This window comes from Carettochelys insculpta, chromosome 1 (assembly GCF_033958435.1).
Source record: "Carettochelys insculpta isolate YL-2023 chromosome 1, ASM3395843v1, whole genome shotgun sequence".
Lineage (NCBI taxonomy): Eukaryota > Metazoa > Chordata > Testudines > Carettochelyidae > Carettochelys > Carettochelys insculpta.
The window spans coordinates 204,468,460-204,487,669 of NC_134137.1; the positions used below are offsets into that span (position 1 = coordinate 204,468,460).

Here is a 19,210-nt window from a genome sequence, read left to right on the forward strand (position 1 = left end):
CCAAAGCCTGCATCCCCTCCCAAACCCCAATGCTCTGCCCCAGCCCAGTGAAACTGAGTGAGGGTGGGGCAGAGTGAGTGACAGAGAAACGGGGTGGAGTGAGTGGGGAAGGGCTTCAGGGACAGGAAGGGGCCTTGGGAAAGGAGCTGGGTAGATTCTGGGGTGACCTTAAACTCAAAAAAAAAAAAAGTGATATTGGGCATAAAACGGTTGAGCCCACTGGCTTATAACGACCATCCGATTTTAGGGAGTGGGACGGAATTTCCTGCAAGATATGTTGCAAAGATGTTTACGGACTAGGAGGGGGCTATCTTCCTATGTTTGGGGAGTAGGGATAAGTCCACCCAGAGTTTGGCTCGTGACAAACGTCACATCTTCGGGGTAGAAACCCTATTTTTGTTCTGCGTTTTCACCGTGCCTGGTACAATGAGGTCCTCACCCACTACTGGCATTCCTAGGCACTGAGGCAGACTGGCGAGAAAGGACATGGGGGGCGCTTGCCACATGATCACCGACCCACATGATGCCTTCCAATGCCACCCCTAGCCTGGGGGCAGACAGAGACAACCCCCACCACCCCCGCCAGGCCCTGCCTCTTCCCCTCCTGCCCCTATTCTGCCCCCTCTCCACCTCTCCCCCACAGTGATGTAGCCCAGGGGACTAGCAGGAGCATGCCCCCCACATTCACTAGTGGTGGTGGGGAGAATCAAAGCAACATGGCCATAGCTCACTCTCAGCCACGTTGCTCCGTTTCCCACCGGTGAGTGCAGATGGGTGGTCCCCCCCAGGCCCTCAAGTGACATGGCCAGGAGCTTGGGGTGTGTAACTGCATTTCTCCACATCTCCCCACCACTGCTGGTGCCAAAACCCCTGCTAATCCCCTCAGATCACCCAGAGCCACTGGCCCCTTTCCCATACCACCCATGGCATTTGGGGGGGTCCCATGCTTCTTCAGCCCCTCACACCCCATGTCGCCCTGCTAGGCACCTCAGATTATACAAATAGTATATACATAATAACATACAGCAGCAATGGGAGAAGGGCAGAACAGGACAGTGTTAATTACCTTTATTGCTGTAGGTGAATTTACAAGTAGCATCTTCCTCAATAGATAGATAGAAACAAGTACTAGTGAACATTAGGATCATGTGAGTTTAGTTGTTATATTGAAAAAAAGAAAGCGGATGAGAGGGGAGTGAGAACATTAGAGTAAAACCTCGAGTTACGTGGGGGTTGCGTTCCTGCAATCCCCACACAACTCAAATTTTCGCACAAGTGGGGTTGGCGAGCCAGGAACCAGGCTGCCACTTGGTTCCAAGCTCCCTGCAACTTGTGGGACCCAGGAAACTGACCTGGTCAGTTTCCTAGATGCTTCTCCCTGCCTTCCCCCAGCCACGTGGCTGTCAGCCTGACAGTGGTGCCGCCGGGGGAAGGCAAGGAGAAGGGGCTCTTAGCCTGCATAGCTGCCTGCAGCTGCAACTGGAAGCCACATATTTTGGGGGTTTACTGTAGACACTTTTAAAGAAGTAGACACGTTATGGATAAGGATACTCCAGGCACTAAAGATGTTCAATCAGTGGGACAATTCTGATATCACTCCTATCAATGCAAATCCAGAGTAAATCCACTGATTTCAATGGAGTTGCCCAAGCTTAACTCCAACATAACTATCAGCAGATTCTGCCTCCTGGTAATGTGCATTAACACAGTCCCATACCCAATACTGAGACACAGTAGGTGTGCATCCAGATCATACAACCCTTGCTGCAACTGAAGTGCAGTCTGGGCACTGAACAAATTATCGCCATGTGGGCCAAGCAAAGGTAATAGCTAGAATTCTTAGGCTTTTACATTCTATGTTAATAGGTGTCATTCAGTATCTGACATTTGATTTATCCACCAGCTGACAGGAGAGCTGCATTCCCACCTGGCATATTAGACCTCAGAGGAGACATGGGAGTGGATTATGTGTGTGACTGCTGATGCATCCTTCTTTTTCAGTTGTTTAAGGTGAGTCAAAGGCCAGGGCGACACTAGGGAAGAAATATCAATCTAAAATACACAACTCCAGCTACATGAATTGCATAGCTGGATTTGGTGTACCACGTATCAATTATCTATGCTGTCCCCACAGCAAGAGGTTGATGGGTGAGGATCCCTGCAGGCAGGTCTACAATACAGGGGAGGTCAAATTAAGGCATGTAATTCCAGGTAGCTGCAACTGACATAACTTAATTCAGGCTTCCGTACCAGCTCCACTACAAGAGGTCAACAGGAACCTACGCTCCTAAAGGGAGGCAGGCACTCTGTAAGTTTGATTTAGTGCATCTATACTAGGTACACTAAATTGAATTCCAGAGGATTGACCATGGTAGGGCCCAGCTTTCCCATAGTAAAGACGTACTGTTACTCCTCGCAACTGCGAGGAGTACCAGGGTTGATGCCTTCAGCTTTTGATTTAGCAGGTCCTTACTAGACCCACTAAAATGAACCCTGGAAGCTCGATCTCCAGAGCATTGACTCTCCAATAAGCATAGACAAGCCCTGAGTACCAGTGAAAGCTGTCAGTTCACAGTCCCAGAAAGTGTCATGCTCTATTTATCCATTGCATGGGGAGCAGCAAGCATCCCATGAAGGAGCCTCATTCCTGCACTACGAGGACAACTTCTAGGAGTCATTATTTAAAAAGTATTAGCATCGTCCTATTAATGTACATGGCTTGTTACAAGCTCAGGTAAGGAATATTTCATGCTTCAAATACCTTCCACTCTTAATTAAGACAAACAGGAGCAGACAGCTCTATATATAAAGTTGTACCTGTATAACTGTATTAGTCAAGGCTATGTGCTTATTTTTGCTGACATAGATTATGTCTACTGTAGAGCTGGAAGATGACAACCCCAACTCAAGGAGACATGACAACACTAGCTCTGATTGAGTTAACACACAAAAAAGTAGAAGGTTAGCTGTTACAGCACTAATAGCTGAAGTGGCTAGCCTCCCTGAGTGCAATCCTGCCTGAGACCTTAGGTGTATGCTTTGGTCAGATAGCCACTGTTATTGCTGCAGCAGTTAGAATTTATTTTCAGTACACTAGTTCAAACAGAGCTTGTGCAGACTGGAATGGCCTTTCCAGCTCTACTGTAGGCATACGTAGAGCTGTTCTGAAAAAATTTCTAGTGTAGGAGCAGATGTACTCGTATTATGTATAGTTTCCAAACCACATTAACTATACCAATACAGTTAAAATGGCAATCCCTTCCCCTAAGCATGGATATATTTATACCAGTATAAAAACCCATGAAGTGGTATAGTTTAAAGTGACAAAACTCTCTGATGTAGATAAACCCAGAGACCTAAGACAACACTTCAGGAAAAGAAGGCTTAGGGTATTGTTACTGATCAGAAAAAGAGAAAGGGATTGATTGCAGAGATGAGTTGTAAAGAGGAAGTCGAAAGAGGGACTGGGGATGCTGACAGGAGAGTGTTTCAGGCACATGATGGCAGAAGGACTAATACCACAATTAGGGCTTGATCTACACTTGGGAACAAAGTTGATCCCAGATATGCAATTCTACCTACACCATTAGGGTTGCTAGCAGTGATGTATCAGGATCGACTTTGTTCCCTATTGTAAACTGGGGCTCTTTGGGGTTGCACCGAGATCCCTTATTCCACACAGTACTTGTGTACTGGACTAGAGCTGAACCGATCATCTATTTATTAAAGGCTCCATTTAATCATCTATTGCTTGAAAGGTGCCTTGCTCCCCCGCCTCCCCACATAAAAAATTTCACAGGAAGTAATATGTATGACTCCATATAATCTGCACCCAACACAGTATGTGAAATTAGCTAACTCACCATGTTGCAGCTGAGCTGATAAAAGTGACTCAGCAAACCTGATAGGTATTTAAATCTTTCCCTTGGGAACTAAGTATTTACTTAGCAAATACAGTTACTTTCAGTGAATTCTACATGGTAACCTCCCTTCCCTGAACAGCCCACTTTCCTGCTAATGAGATTACTGATTTGGGTAAGCCAGGGACTGCTTTAATAAGTGATTAGCAGAGCTTTAGCAGACTCTCACCTGACCAACCAACCCTGCTGAACACCCAGATAGAGGGAAACAGAGTGAGAACGTGTGGGACAAAACAGAGGCTCAGTTCCATCAGACAGTATGTGGGGGGTGTACGATGAGCAACTGTGCATCTTCCACGCAACATCCCAACTCATTTCTTATGCACATCTTTTTTATAAGATTTCAGATTAGCATCCGGGGATGATGTTTAGCAAGAGCAATGTAGTATCTGAGCTTGAGAAGATAAAGCAATGGAAACCTTTGTTCTAGCTAAACCCTAATATGCACACACAGCATTTGGTACTGGCAAATTATATACCTGCTATTTCTTCTTCTAAAAAAATCTTAATCTGATCACTCATTACGTTGCTTCTGCTTCAGTGGTAGTCATCAGACTGCTTGGTTACATTACAACACAGTGAAAACAGGATGGTGGCTTCATATAAATCAATGGTGCAACAATAATCCAGATGCAGCTACCAGTTTCCTCACCTCCAAGCAATTTGGCTGAACTTGAAAAGGCTCAGAAGTGAATCAGTAGGACAGAAAGGATTTCGTGTGTACACGAAACTGAAGTACCAAAATCTTGGATGTTTAGAGAGAAGAGCAACAAGAAACTTGATAGAGGTTTTTAAAATGATGGAATGGTTAATCATGAGAGAGCGACTGCGTCTTCATCACCTAGTTCAGTGGTCTCAAAGTGTGGTCTGCAACCATCTTGCAAGTGGGCCACGGACTCAGAACTTGCCCCCCCTGCAGTGTGGAGGCCGCCTTGGCCTTCCATCCATGTGACATTCCCTATGTTACAGCTGTGTAGACTAATATAAATAATTTATCAGAGAGGTAGCCGTGTTAGTCTGTAGCTTTGAGAACAAAACGTCTTGTGGCACCTTATAGACTAACAGATATTTTGGATCATAAGCTTTTGTGGGCAAAGACCCACTTCATCAGCTGTATGACAGGGGGTGGGTTTCAGAGGGGTATTTAAAGAGTGGGGTCCCAGTAAAGGGGGAGGGCCAGAGCTGATAAGGTCCTCTGGCCCTCCCCCTTTACTGGGACCCCACTCTTTAAATACCCCTCTGAAACCACCCCCTGCACTCAGACATCTGATGAAGCAGGTCTTTGCCCACAAAAGCTTATACTCCAAAATATCTGTTACTCTATAAGGTGCCACAGGACTTTTTGTTGTTCTATAAATAATTTAGTATTTAAGGTATTTAGAGATAAGCAAATGCATTTTGTCATCATGAGTGGTTGATTGGTGGTCTGCAGAATGGCTTGTACTGAGTGGGGTAGGCCGTGGGCCAAAAAGTTAGAGAACCACTGATCTAGTTTAAACACAAGTAGGACTACAGAGGGACTGAATTCTAATTATCAAAGGAGTGAAGGTCTAGAATATCATTATTTGGAGAGCCAAAAAGGGGGCCAAAAACTTCATTTATTTCAAGACTTCTCTTGATAAATTACTGTAGGAGGTGGTATGTTGAGATCTGGTGGGTCATAGCCACATGTTCAGGGTCTAACTGACTGACCTACTTAGAGTCAGGAAGACTTTTCCCCCGGTCGGCTTGTCAGAGACTCAGGAGGGTTTTTGCCTTCCCCTGTAACCTACAGTCATTTACTAGTGTGAAGGGAGAAAATGGTTGATTCTCTATATCTGTGGTGTCCAATACGCTTCCCATTCACCACACGTGACAAACGGGAAACTGCGGTGTGGTGACATGGTGTGCCCTCCACCTGCCCTCCACACGTGCCCCACCACTTGGTGGGACAATGCATGGCGGCAGTGGTGGAGGCAGCTCCGAGCCACAGGCTCCAGCGTCCCCAGTAACTGTGTTGCTCACGCACACGTGGTGGTAACTGCAGCTCCAGCTCACATGGCAGGGCTCTGGTGAATAATCGCTGGGGGAGGAGCCTGGCTTGGAGGTGGGGCAGAGCACCTGGCTGGGCGGGCGGCTGTGACTATTTTGAAATTTCTTTTGGACACCGCTGCTCTCTATCCTGACGTCTCCACCTCATGATGTGAGAACTTCAGTAACAGCCAAAAGTTATCGCTCTATTGCGTGAGTGGGTGGATGAGCTTCCGTGGCCTGCAACATGCAGAAGGTTGGAACAGATGAACACAATAGTTTCTTCTGGCCTTAAAAAATTATGTATAAAGATGAGAGCCGGTGAGTGCATAGCCAAATAGATTGTGATATAGACACTTCCACCTCTTGTTTGGTGGTTTGAATCCAGTCCAGTCAAGTACTTACCAAAAGTCACTATCATCTGAAGGCTGGTATGTAGATTTGACAGATTTGCAAAAAGCTTATGCAGGACCCACTGAGCCCCACTGGCAGTCTCAGCTGCGGGATCCCCAGCCAGGGGATGGGGGGATCCTGGCAGCCCCATGGAACATATTTGGGGAAATGCAGGACTTGGGACTTTTGACCGAAATGTGGGACTGTCCTGCAAATTGCAGGGTATCTGGCAACCCTCCTGGAAAATGATTTACGAACAGCAGCCTCAGTGGAAAGTGTGCTGGCGTTCTTTTTGCGGGCAATAAGTGTCAGCCTTGATAGTTAGCAAGAGACCAGTTTGAATAGGTCATAGAGACTGATCAATACTTTTAGCTCCATAGGTGACCCTCCAAACCAGATTTGAGGTACGCTGGTGGAGCAGTGTGGCAAAGTACACTTCTGTTGTACTTATTCCACAGCCAAATCACCACAAAACTCATGGGGGAGAAAAAAGAAAGTTCACAAACTGTGTAAAGGATGAGTCTTGAGACATGGCACTCCAGTACAAAAACATCTGGCCTAAAATCTAATCTGGATTCTTCAGTCTAACAAATGACAGCAAGCCCTGGGCTTTTTCTTGATCTTTCCTGTTCTCTCTTGTTTGACTTCATGGATGACTTCAATGCATAGCTGCAATGCAGCACCACCAGCTTGAACAATCCTTATAATAGGAGGGATTATCCCAGGCCTTTTACAAGATTCAGAGATCCATAAAGGATCCCTCTCTCATCAATAATCCACCTGCCTCAATAAAGTCTCCACATCATGTGACAGTCACTCCTGGCAGCTTCACACTGCTGCCCTTAGGACAGATGGGTCAGTGTTCCTGGCCCAGACTGGGGACATGAATGATACCACGAACTGATCAAATTTGGTGATGAATCCTGGTCAGATGCCACTAGAGATATGTCGTGCATATGTTAAGAAGACTTCTGCCCCATTGTTATGTTCCTCAAACCCATAGGTATATGTCCAAGTAAAATATTAAATATAGTTCTAGTTACAGGATCAAATATCACCCCTACCATTAGTAACTGAAATTGAACCTCTCTAGTCCAGCACCCTCAGGACCTGACCAGTGCTGAAAAAATTTGCCAGACCACAGGAGGTCAGTATTGTCTAACAGCATTACCAACATTTCCACTGCTTACTGGGCTCTTAGAAGCCATTTCATGGGAAACTGGAGCCAAATAACAGCACAAAACTGTGAGAGCCAGGACTGGTGGGTATAAACAAACTTTATGGGACCACCAGAAACTTGGCCACATCCATGATTAATGGATCACGGATGTTGCCAAACCAGAGAGTGCTGGACTAGAGACATTCGACCTGTAGTAGTTTGATGGCATCTGCTATGTGGTCGCAATCCACCATCACGCTGGAGGGTTGCCAACAGTCCCTTATTATGAGGAACAGCCTTTAATTTTTTTTTTTTAAATCTCTATACAACAAGATTTGGAAATGAGGAGTGCTGCAAACACCAGCGACAGTAGGCGATTGCTGCTTATTATTACTACTACTACCACCACTACTAACAGTAATAGTGATTATGATAAAAACATCAGTAAGAGGGAGGGGCGAGGGGCTAAGAAAACAGTTCTTTGTTTTTGAAATACAGTGCGGGCAACCCTCCTCACAGAAACCACTTTCAGAATTGTCAGTAAATGTTAGTCCCAACCAAGAGCCTTACAACTGACTAGGCCACCCATGATTGCTATTCTGACTGAGCTCTTCAGTGAACTTGTACTTCCACTAGTGCTGGCACCATTCAAATGCAAACGGTTGGAAATAATAGTTAAGAAAATGCACACAGGCCAGTACCCAGCTGCACCTAGCTCCTGTTTGGCACAGCTGAGTGGCAGAAGGCAAAGTTGGCTAGGGCACTAGCTCTAATTTACAGCAGCTAGTCCCTTGGGACCAATCCAACCCTGATCTGCCCATCCTTAGGGAGCCCTGGAATGCCCACTGAGCTGGGGTGGGAGAAGCAGAAGGAGTGTAGCCAGAAAATGGTGGCTTTACATCATTCCATGTATTCTTCCAGGTTGTGGAAATCCTCCACTGTACTTTAAGGGTAGCATTAAGGGACAGCAGTGCAAAGTGATCTTACAAGGAGCTGAAGAATGGATTCTTAGTTTGGATACTCTCCTGGAGGTAGTTCCTCCAGGCTGAGCTGAGTCAGTTCCAGAGAAGTTTGCTCTGCTGCTGCCCATGTTGTGCAGATTATATATATAAATGCAGGACTTTAGCCGCCAAGGCTGCAGCTTTCACTTAAAACAATAAAATTCACTTCCATGACTGCAGGTGGCTAATGCCATAACCCACTGGCACTCAGAAAGTTTACAGTGCCTGGGCCAAACTTTGCTAATGAGCTCCAGGATGTTCCACAAATTCCTCATGTCCTTCCAGAATGTGGGGAAAATACCCTTATTACCATCAAGAAAAGCATAAAGAAGAGACTAGTCTTTATCCTTTCAATGCTGCCCCTAAAACACCAGATGCCTGGCACTTGTGGGAGGGAGAAAGCCAACCAAAACCAGTGGAATTGAAACACAAATTGTTGAGGTTGCAGTAAGAAATCACAATGCACAGAACCAAACAATAGATAAATGCAGGGGCCGAAAATCAAAGGCAAACAAAGGACAGAGAGGAATTAGCTGCTGGGAGGAAAGGAACTGAGAGTACTGATTTGAAATTTCTCAGCCCACCTAAAGGAAGGAGGCGGGGTGGGGAGGAGTGGACGAGAATCTGTTTGTCTCTTCTGTTTGTCTCTGCTTCCCCCCGTCTCACCTCTCTTGCTTTTGTTTTCCTCTCTCTTTCCTCCACTCCTACTCCCCTTTTTCCAGAGCACAAACTTGCTGATTTTGGCTGGATTGGAATTTCTTATCTTGATAAAGACCTTTAAACCCTCCGCTTGGCTGCAGAGGAGAATGAAAGCCTGAATCCATGTTTGTCAATCTGCCAGCCTCTCTCTCTCTGGCTAGGTCTACACTAGCCATGGAAGATCGAATGCTTAAGCTCAATCTTCCAGGGCGCTGTTTCAATGTTGAACCCAGGACTCCTTCAAAACAAAAAGCAGTCAAGTAGCACTTTAAAGACTATCAAAATAGTTTATTTGGTGAGCTTTCATGGGACAGACCCACTTCTTCAGACCATAGCCAGATCAGACCAGGACTCCTCGTGAGCCGCAAGGATTAAGGAACGTCGGCGGGAGGAGCACTCCCCTCGACATTCTGCAGTGAAGACAGGGACCAATGTCAATGGCTACAAAACCGATTTCAGGTACACAACTGGTGTACCTAAAATTGCGTAGCAGCTGTCAACATTTCCGGTAAGCGTAGACGTACTCTCTCTCTGTCTCTCTCACACACACACCTCTTTGCCTTCTCCAGCTGTGAGGAGACACACAGGACCTGTATGAGCAGTAGGAGACACTGGATGGAGGGCAGGAGGGAAGAAAGCTGATATTGAACTCATCCACAGAGTTCAGCTCCACAAAAGAGGATGCCCTCAGTGTACTTGGCAACTCCTAACCTGTTGCCCATTTTAAGGCCTTTGCCTGCAGACAGACAATCAGCCCCAATCAGTCATGCCTTAAAAAGCAAGCACCAGAGTCGCTGAAAAGGAAGTCCGTCTTATGGCAGTAGTAACTCTTGCTCCCAACCAGTCTCATGTGCTCCAAACTGCAGTCAGTGCCAATTTAAAAGCTCCTTTAGCACAGGGAAGTTCGTCAACTGCCCGTTGTTAAGTCATTGGGAATGTCCTGACCTGGAGCTCCTTGAGAAGAAACAGCAGCAGTCCTTGCGGAAGCAGCTGGGATATTCTGATCTGCAGTTCCTTTACAAAGGGGAAACGCGTCATTCCCAGGATGTTAGCCACCAAGTCATGCCCAGATAATAACAGGCTCTTTTGGAAGGGGGGCAATTTAATACCCTGTTGTTAACATTCAGACCAGGGCTCCTTTAGACCGAGTATTGGGATGGAGGGTATTGGTAGCCCCCTGTAAGCAGGCACTAGTATAGTAGTAGTATTGGAAGTGCAGGAGCTCTAAACCCACGTATTGAAATGTCAAACTACAGCAGCAGCCAGAGAGGAGGTGGAGGATTGGAAGCTGCCTAAGCCCCAACTGATGCGATGGAGAAGTGGTAGGGAGCTGTAGGAAGCACTGGCAACTTAAGTGACTCATAATGAAAACGGAGGGAGGGAAGGTGAGTGGGTGGGGGCGAGGGAGAGAGAGGTACTATAAGGAGAGGCTGATTTTGCTGTTTGAACCCAACCTGGGTAGGAGTGGGAAGTCTGGGCGCTTTCATGGGGAACCCTTTTGAAAAAGAGATTACCTCTTAGAGCCATTTTAAATTTAAAAAAATGTGATGCCTCTCAATCTCTGACGCCATTTTTCTTTCGTTTTCTTTTCTTTCCTTCTTTCTCTTTATGTAAGTTTCACCAACTAGGTCAGGCAACTGCTTGTGACCTTTCCATACTACCCCTGAAGTTGCCTGCACCTGCACTGGCTCCTTGAGAGGCAACACCTCTTCCTCCTGGCTGGCAAGGGGCTGCTACTCCTCCACAGCTTGTTATGTGACTGTTCTCTGAGTCTCATCCTGCTGTAACTTGCCTTTGCTCCTAGCCCCATTTAGAGTCTGTTCTTTGCTGTCTTCTTCACTCCTCGCCCTTCTCAGGCCCCGCATTCTTCTCTCTGTGTAAACTAGACTGTGCCAGTTGAGCACTTCCCTGAGGAGGGCAAGTGAGAATCACATGCGGGTGCATCTGGGAGAGGGTTTCTTCAGTCTCAGTCCCTCCCCAGCTCACAGGGGAAGCATGCAGGCTCCCACACCTCTGTGTCTTCTCTACTCCCTGCCAGGCCCCCTTGGTGAGCCACAGCAGAGGTCGGACATGGCTTTGCCTCATTCACACCCCTTTGGATTAGTCTGTGCTGCCAGGCACGCAGGAAAGGAGCAGTTCCTACAATTGTTCCTGGCCCTAGCACGAGCGTGAGAGCTGGGGAGCAAAAGCTCCTTGTGGCATTCCTCTGGCACAGCATCCAAGGACAAGTCTGTTCCTTTGGCCTCTCACTGTCTCCTCCTCAAACCAGTATCTCCTGTTCAAACCCCCACACACCAACCCACTGAGGCCATCCTCTGCCACCAAACACCCCAATTCCTCCCCACCTCTGTTAACAGTACTCTGGCCTGGCACTGTCCTTAGAACCCCAGGAGGAAAGTGCTGGAGCATTGCTCAGGTCCCATCCAGCAACATGAGACCCAAAGTGACCAGACAAGGAACCTGAGAGAGACATCCCATAGGAAGCCATGTCCCCCAGACCCTCTCAGCTCAAATACCAATTGGAAGGGAAGGGGATGCCACCCAGGGGAGGAAGCAGGAAGAGATCAATCTCCCCTGGCTCACTCACCTGGAAGACAGAGAGCTGCCAGTGCCGCCCTGATCTATTAACCCTGTTAGGCCACAGTCACCCCTTCAGCCATAAATCCCTATGAATGCTGTCCTTTAAGGGCATGCAGTGGGGCAGGCAGGAGATCAGAGGCCTTCTCCCCACAGATCATGCTGGATCACTCTCACCATTATCTGTCATCCCTGTAAACTCTCAAGGGGCTTCTCAACCCTTGCGACTTTCACCAAGGAACACAAACGGGAGCAAAAACACCAGCGAGGTCTCCCTCGGAGAGGTGCTGGATCCCCCACTTCTCTAGAGTTAGACTCCCCCCGGCAGCCAAAGCCCAGCTGTGCTTGGATTCCGGGTGGAAGCTGGAGGGAGAGGGCTGGGGCCGGGGAGGAGGGGGGAGCCGGCAAAGGGTGAATGCTTCTGCACTGCCTGTGACCTAGCAATGCATTCCTGCCTCTAACTCCTGTGACCCTGATAAACAACACACCCGACTTTGCCAAGTGAGACAAAAAACACACGCTCCCTACAGGTCTCTCACTCAAATGATCGTAAGGTGTAACCCCCTCCCCTCCCCCGCCCCCAACCACTGCACCGCGCCGCCAAGGACTTTCAACCCAGGCTGCGGGGAAAGACACGCAGCACCCCGCTGAAATCCAAAGAAAGTTATTCATCTGAGTGGCAGCAAACGCTTACCTGTTACCCACAGCAGAACGAGCCATCCTACCAAGAATCCATCCATCGCCCTTGGCTGGCCATGCAGCAAAGGACTGAGGGGCGGGAGGAAGCACACTGGATCCGCAAAGAAAACGGAGTGCTGGTATGAATCAACTGGCACACAAGTGTTCCCGTCTCCGTTATCTGCCGGGCTCGGCAGTCACCCAGCGTGCGAATCCGAGACTTCTGAATGGAAGCTACCACTGTACCGGGGAAGAAAGGAAAGGGGCTTTGAGGTCCCAGGTTTGCAATCCCCCAGTGGCCTCTAGATCAATGTTAAACGAACTTAGAATCCTTTGCTTAGCCAACTACATTTCCATAGATTGAGTCCAAATCAAAGGAAAGCTTTTTTCTCTCTCGCTGTTTGCTCCAATTTTCCTTTCCTCCCCCCTTCCCCTTACTGCAGCCTCCCGTGGTAACTGGAGTTTCTAAATCACATGGTTGTCCATTGAAGCTGTCCAGGAGCAGAAAAGAGTTCAACAGCCACCAATCTAGGGTCTAGTGTCAGGAGTGAGACGGTGGCTGAGAGACAGAAAAGAGCAAGCTGAGGAGAGAGGCTGTGTGTTTGCGACGAACTACGCCGAAGGGGCTGAGAATGCATTCATGAAAATAAAGCATGTGTACGTACCAGGAATCTCCAAGCACTGTGCCTGCAGCCATACCGCAGAGGGGCACAACATTGTATCTGTGTGAACAGCATAGTGCACAAACAAGTGTGTGTGACTCGGCCTGAGGGGTGCATGCACACAATGCTGTATGGCATGCATGTGTGTCATTGAAACGTGTTAACTCCCAAATTTAAGTACACTTTGAAAGTAAAACTGGGTAACCTTGTCAGCTGCACATCAGTAGGAAAGCCCTTGTTTTATTCAACTATCTTCCTATACACAGAGATAGAGGTAACTTGACTCACACCAATTAAAGGTAGATTTAATACACACTCTGGTTTGATTGCCAAAAAAAGGTCTGCAAACAATCAAGAGCATTGTATGAGGGTGGGTGGATGTAACTTCTACAATTCAGCAACACGTGCAAATGGCCTACTATGCATTCAATTAACTGCTTGTATGCTTAATTATTCATGTGCCATTCACAGCTGTAACTGTGCACACAAAATTAATTGTGCTTGCATTTGCTACCTGCACAACTTTGAAAATGTCCCGATTAAAGGGCACACCTTTTGCTTTATCAATCCATACAAAATACCAACCCTACATGTTTATCCCCCAATTAAAAAAATATATAAATTAGAAAATGAGTGATTACTGCACTGAACTCCTGTAAATTCTGATCCAAAACATGGTGTTGTAACTAATAACAATGATGTCAGATGATCCGGCGGTCTTCTAATTCAGTGTTTCTTAAACTTTTTGAGACCACAAAATGCCAAACAATAATATTTTTATGTGGAACACCTATGAAAATTTTCTTCCCAAAAACTGTCATCAAACTGGGGGGAAAAAAACCTAAACAAACAAGCAACATATACAGCAAAACAAAATGAAGTAATTTAATCAGGTATCACAGCAATGGAGAAGAAACATTGTATCTGGTTTTAATAACAGAATATATATATCATCAGTGTATTTTTCCAAAGGCTTGCGACACACCTGTGAGTTGTTCAGGGAACACCAGTGTTCCATGGAACACAGTTTAAGCAGCACTCTCCTTGCGTATCTGAGTTGTGGAGTTCTGGATTTTCATTCCAGCATGAAAAAGACTTGAGTGGAAGCACCACTGGTGTGGAAGCAGAAGACAGAAGGTCACTTAATAACATTGAAGATGGTGGCAGCTCTGGAAATAAAAGCGTTTGAGCCAAAAAAAAAAAGTGCCCATTCACACATTTAGTGCCTAAGGCTCTTGAACAAATGGTATAATCAGTGAGAGTATTTATATGTTTGAAGTTAAGTGTGGTCTTAAAGTGCTCGGTTGGATCAGTGTTCAACACCTTGCAGTATACAGACTACTGTTTGCAGCTTAGTCCACAGAGTTTCATTTTGCACTTTGTTAAGATTCGGAAGTTTTTCTTCATAATGAGAAGGGTAGAGTTTTCTGGGGGTTTTGCTGTTGTTGTTAAAACTTGGGTTCTTTATATGCTGATGAACCACATCAGAGGAGGAAGTGGTCTTTAACTTTGTCCTATTTTGGATTTTTAAACATAAAGTTCTCATTTTGCTATGACACAGTAGTTTTAAAAATTGACACGCTACTGGACTGTACACGGTACCATGGGCAGGGTGCATTGTAATGCTAAAGTGTAAGGCTGCATAAACACTTCCATTCTAAAAGGGCATTTTCCAGATGCCCATAAATGCCAATTATGTTTGCCTTTGAGACTACCTTTGTTCTTGACAAGAGGCACACTTTTTAAAAAAATATAATTTGAAAAAAAAACATTTCAGTCAGGTCTCAGTATGAAAAAAACAAATTTGCCAGAATAAAAATATTTGGTAACATTTGAACAGCTCTAGTGCCTCAGTTAAGGTGGTACGAATGTGAAATCAGGCAGAGAGAGGATTTCTAGGCAGCAAGTGTATCTTTTGATGGTCCATTAGAAATCCATTCAAAGTTGATTGAACTATAGGGATTTTTTAAAACCTTACATTGCACATGCATGCTTGTTTTTATCCTAGGATTAATTAATTATGTGGACTTATTATTTAATTAATTATACTGATAGTGCCTAGAATCCCCCATTTAGGATTGTGGTACATTGTGCTGAGTACTACATACATACATTTTACAAAAAGTTTCTGACCAAAAGACTTTACAATACTATGTATTTTGAATAGAATTTCTCATTACATATATCAAAGAGGTAGCTGCGATAGTATCTTCGAGAACAACAAGAAGTCATGCATCTGATGAAGTGGGTCTTTGCCCACAAAAGCTTATGCTGCAAAATATCTGTTAGCCTATAAGGTGCCACAGGACTTCTTGTTGTTCTCATTACATACACTATTGCCCTGAGTTTTGTTGCCTCTGAGCATGCACACAGAAAGATACCATGATATTTTTCATTCTGGACCAGATCCCCATCTGGTGTAAATCGGTGTAGCTACACTTCAATGAATGGTGCAATGTTGATTGACATCAGCTTTTTTCCAGTCACTTTCCTTGCCTGGTATACCTGACAATGCACGCAGAATTTGTGATGAAATCCTGGTCCCACTGAATTAAATGGAGAAGCTCTCATTTCTTGTGTGAAACCAAGACTTCACCCCACAAGCCATAGCCTCTTTGAACACCTCTGTTCTGACTGATGATAAACATTGGGATGAGTACAACCCCTCACGCGTCACTGGTGTTAGCCCTCCTGAATTATTTTTTCCTTCACCAGTATATGAAACTAAGCTTGGCATAAGTCAGCTTTGATAAACGTTTGACTCAACTAAGGGAGGAAAGAGATTTTCAATACAAGGAAATGTTATTGTTCTGGATGCAACTTTGGATTTATAGTCACTTTGAAATGTCCAAATATTTGGATGGTGCCATCCTTTTTTCCATAGGCAGGAAATGCTAATTCATTATGCATGCCAGATGACAATACTTCTGCATTAGCTAATGTTCCAGATCTGCTTAGACAGCATTGTCCTTATGTCTTCAGGTGACCTACAGAGTCCAAGCTCCTGCCTGCCCCTCCCCTCGGGGCAGCAACTCCGTGGAGGTGAGGGGAGCTGTGCCCAGCGGTTGGAGGACATAAGCAGGGCTGGGAAGCTGTTGGGGGAGGAGGTAGAAGGCAGAGCAGAGCCTCCCACCAGAGCTGCAGGCTGGGAAGAGGAGCAGGCTGCCAGGACACTGAAGGCAGTCAGAGCATGGGGCAGAGGGGCAGGGGGATTGGGCTGGGGGCAAGGTGGAGTAGAGGCCAGGAACTGGGGCTGCTTGAGGGAGCATTGGCTTCCAGCTGTGCTAGGTATAGGCAAGCGCAGCATAGGAGGGCAAAGTGGTGCCCCAAATTTAGAGGTGCCCTACGCAGCTGTGTAGTGTGTGTGTGCCTAGGAACGGCTCTGTGCTTAGACCTTTGGCCTGAACATCTATGGTGCTGTCTTCCACTTGCAACTTTTAGCCTAGCTGCCTGGCTTAATGGTTAACTTTTCAGTGATGACTTCAGTTTTGTCCAGTTCTTGAAAACAGAATAAGTTGCCAGCTTCCTAAGCGCACAAAACTGCGCACCATGACCTCACCTCTTCCCCAAGCCCTCTCCTCCCAACTTCCCTGCCCGTTTACTCCACTGTCCCAACATCACTTGCTCCTTCTCACCTTCATGCACTTTCACCAAACTCACCAAAGTCACAGGGTGCAGAGGGTTGGGTGTGACAGGAAGTGAGGGATTTGGCTAGGGTGTATGCCCTGGAGTGGTGTCAGGAGGAAGGGTGTTGAAAACCCCCACTGTTTTTCTATTTTATAGACTGTCTAATCTTCCTGAGCATTTCACAGTCACTATCACACCCTGGTCAGGTTGTCAATACATCCATATTGCTATTTTCCTATTCTTAGCGCATGGAATTACCATTCATAGAGATTATATGGTACAGTGTGCTTCATTTCAGATTTTTACTTCATTTGATTCTACTCTTTTTTTCAAAGACTACTACTTTCCCACCAGCACAACCTGTTCTGTTCTTCTGATATATTTTGGACCTTCATATTACTATATTCCATTGATTATGCTCACTCTACCAAGTTGGTGTGATGCCTATTGTATCAAGATCCTCATTTAATACAAGACACTCTAGTTCACCCATCTTATTGTTTAGACTTCTAGCATCTGTACATAAGCATTTTAAGAACATGTCACTTTTTAGCTGTCTGCCATTACAAGATGTGATTGAATAGGATTCTTTTTCATTTCACTGTTTCTCACAAAATTAACCTTTATTTTATCATCTTCCATCCTCTCTTCCTTACCAAGGCACAGAGAATCTCCATTAATAGATCTTCCCCAAAGAGCTGTTTCTGTCCAATCCACGTGTTCCTCTGCCCCGGTCAGCTTTCCCCCTGCCCTTAGTTGAAAAACTGTTCTATGACCTTTTTTTAATTTTAAGTGACAGCAATCTGCTTCCATTTTGGTTTTGGGGAAGCCCATCCTTCCTGTATTCGCTCCCCCTTTACCAAAAGTCTCCCCAGTTCCCACATATGTCCCTAGCACAATGCTGATAAACTTAGGTGGAAGAATACCAAACTGTGAGACACCATGTCTGCTACAAAAATGTACTGCAACTCTACTTGATGTGACTATCCTTTCACTAATGGTGTCACCCAACGTTACATGAACATTAATAACTATATACAAGCTAATTTATTTTCTGAGTTCCATGGTGTACTGGTACTAACCCTTGTTAGCGTCCCTCATGTTCCAGTACCAGTCTTTCTAGCAATAATTTCTTCTGGCTATGAACATAATCTACATAGCTCTTTTTAACACACAGCTGGCATCTGACATCTTTATACCACCACTTCATTTCTGAATGACCCACTTGTTGACATGTTGCTTGGAAATTCCACAATATTTGAATGCCTTTTTGCACATCCATTCTACCCTTCAGATTTTTCTTGTAGCAATTTCCACAGAAAATGTGATTTCAACAGCCTTCTGGGATTTGAGGTCAGATTCCACCACTAGACAATCCTATATTGCTTCAGTACATCAACTGGCATGTCACAAATGGTGTTATTTAATACACCATCAGATTGACGCTGTTCAGACAACGAAAAACTGCGAAACTTTCTCCCTTTTCTTGTTTTTTTCTATTAAATTGGAATTTCTTCATGATCTCTGTCAGCTTCACAGTAAAGCATTACTCAGGTACATGCACAGTTTGTGTATACTTTTTTGTTTCTGAGCTGTCTGGCTGCAACTGATGGCACAGTAGTGTGAAGTTTTCACCATATTCAAGAGAGAAAGCACTATGGATATACTGAAACTGTTTGTCACTTGCAATAACAAAGAATTCAGTATATTCAGTGGAAAATCTCTACATTCTCGGTCCTATAGACCACAGATTTTATGTGTTTTTTTTTAATTCACTCTTTTTGGCAAGTACTTCAAAATCACCGCATTGTCTTTCTATATAAATAGCCCACCCTTCCTGTAGTTCTTTCTTGCATGCCAGTCACAGTGACTTCTTGCTGCTGTTCAGGGAGGTATTTAAGATTCTTTCCTAAAATAACATACCATCTTCAGATCAGCAATAAAGATGTCAGCTGTTTTTCTCCACAGATATACAGACGTAAGATGACTGCCCCCAGTGCAATATTTTTAAAAATTATTTTTCATTGTTCTCAGGCCACACAGACTATCAATACAGGACATAAAACCCCTGGTGTAACTGTAACAGAGGAAAGCGTTTCTACGAAAGTGTGTAGATCTAGTAAGAACTTCAGGCACTGCAGGTTCATATCTATGTACATTTGAAATTAACAGACCAAGAAGTGAACTGTTAAAATTACGTGAACTCCTGCAGAAAACTAGATAGGACACTGGGGAAGATGTCTAATGATGAGACACCCTGAAGATGACTCACTACCTCCAATTTTTCTCCCAAAATCCAGGTACACCCTCTTCTCTGAGCTGCTTTTGAATTTTATTTTCCAGACATACCTTCATCCTAGGAGTGTCACTGCTCGAGCCATGCCTTTTTTAAATATCCACATCACATTATTTTTAATTTCTTGCTAGGAAGAAGGCTTATCCAGAGATGGCTAGCCCTCCATGCTGTAAGATTTCTGACAGGCT

At 45.3% G+C, this 19,210-nt stretch overlaps 1 protein-coding gene across 4 annotated transcripts in view; it reads right to left on the bottom strand.

The window, feature by feature from the left end:
• Nucleotides 1-12,627, bottom strand: part of ILDR2 (immunoglobulin like domain containing receptor 2) — a 51,328-nt gene extending 38,701 nt beyond the window's left edge. For all 4 annotated transcript variants that reach the window (XM_074998089.1, XM_074998081.1, XM_074998072.1 and 1 more), the window contains exon 1: nucleotides 12,454-12,627. In XM_074998089.1, coding sequence (XP_074854190.1) covers nucleotides 12,454-12,499 — 46 coding nt within the window. In that variant the 5' untranslated portion in view covers nucleotides 12,500-12,627. The remainder of the gene's footprint in view (nucleotides 1-12,453) is intronic.
• Between the last annotated feature and the right edge of the window lie 6,583 nt (nucleotides 12,628-19,210).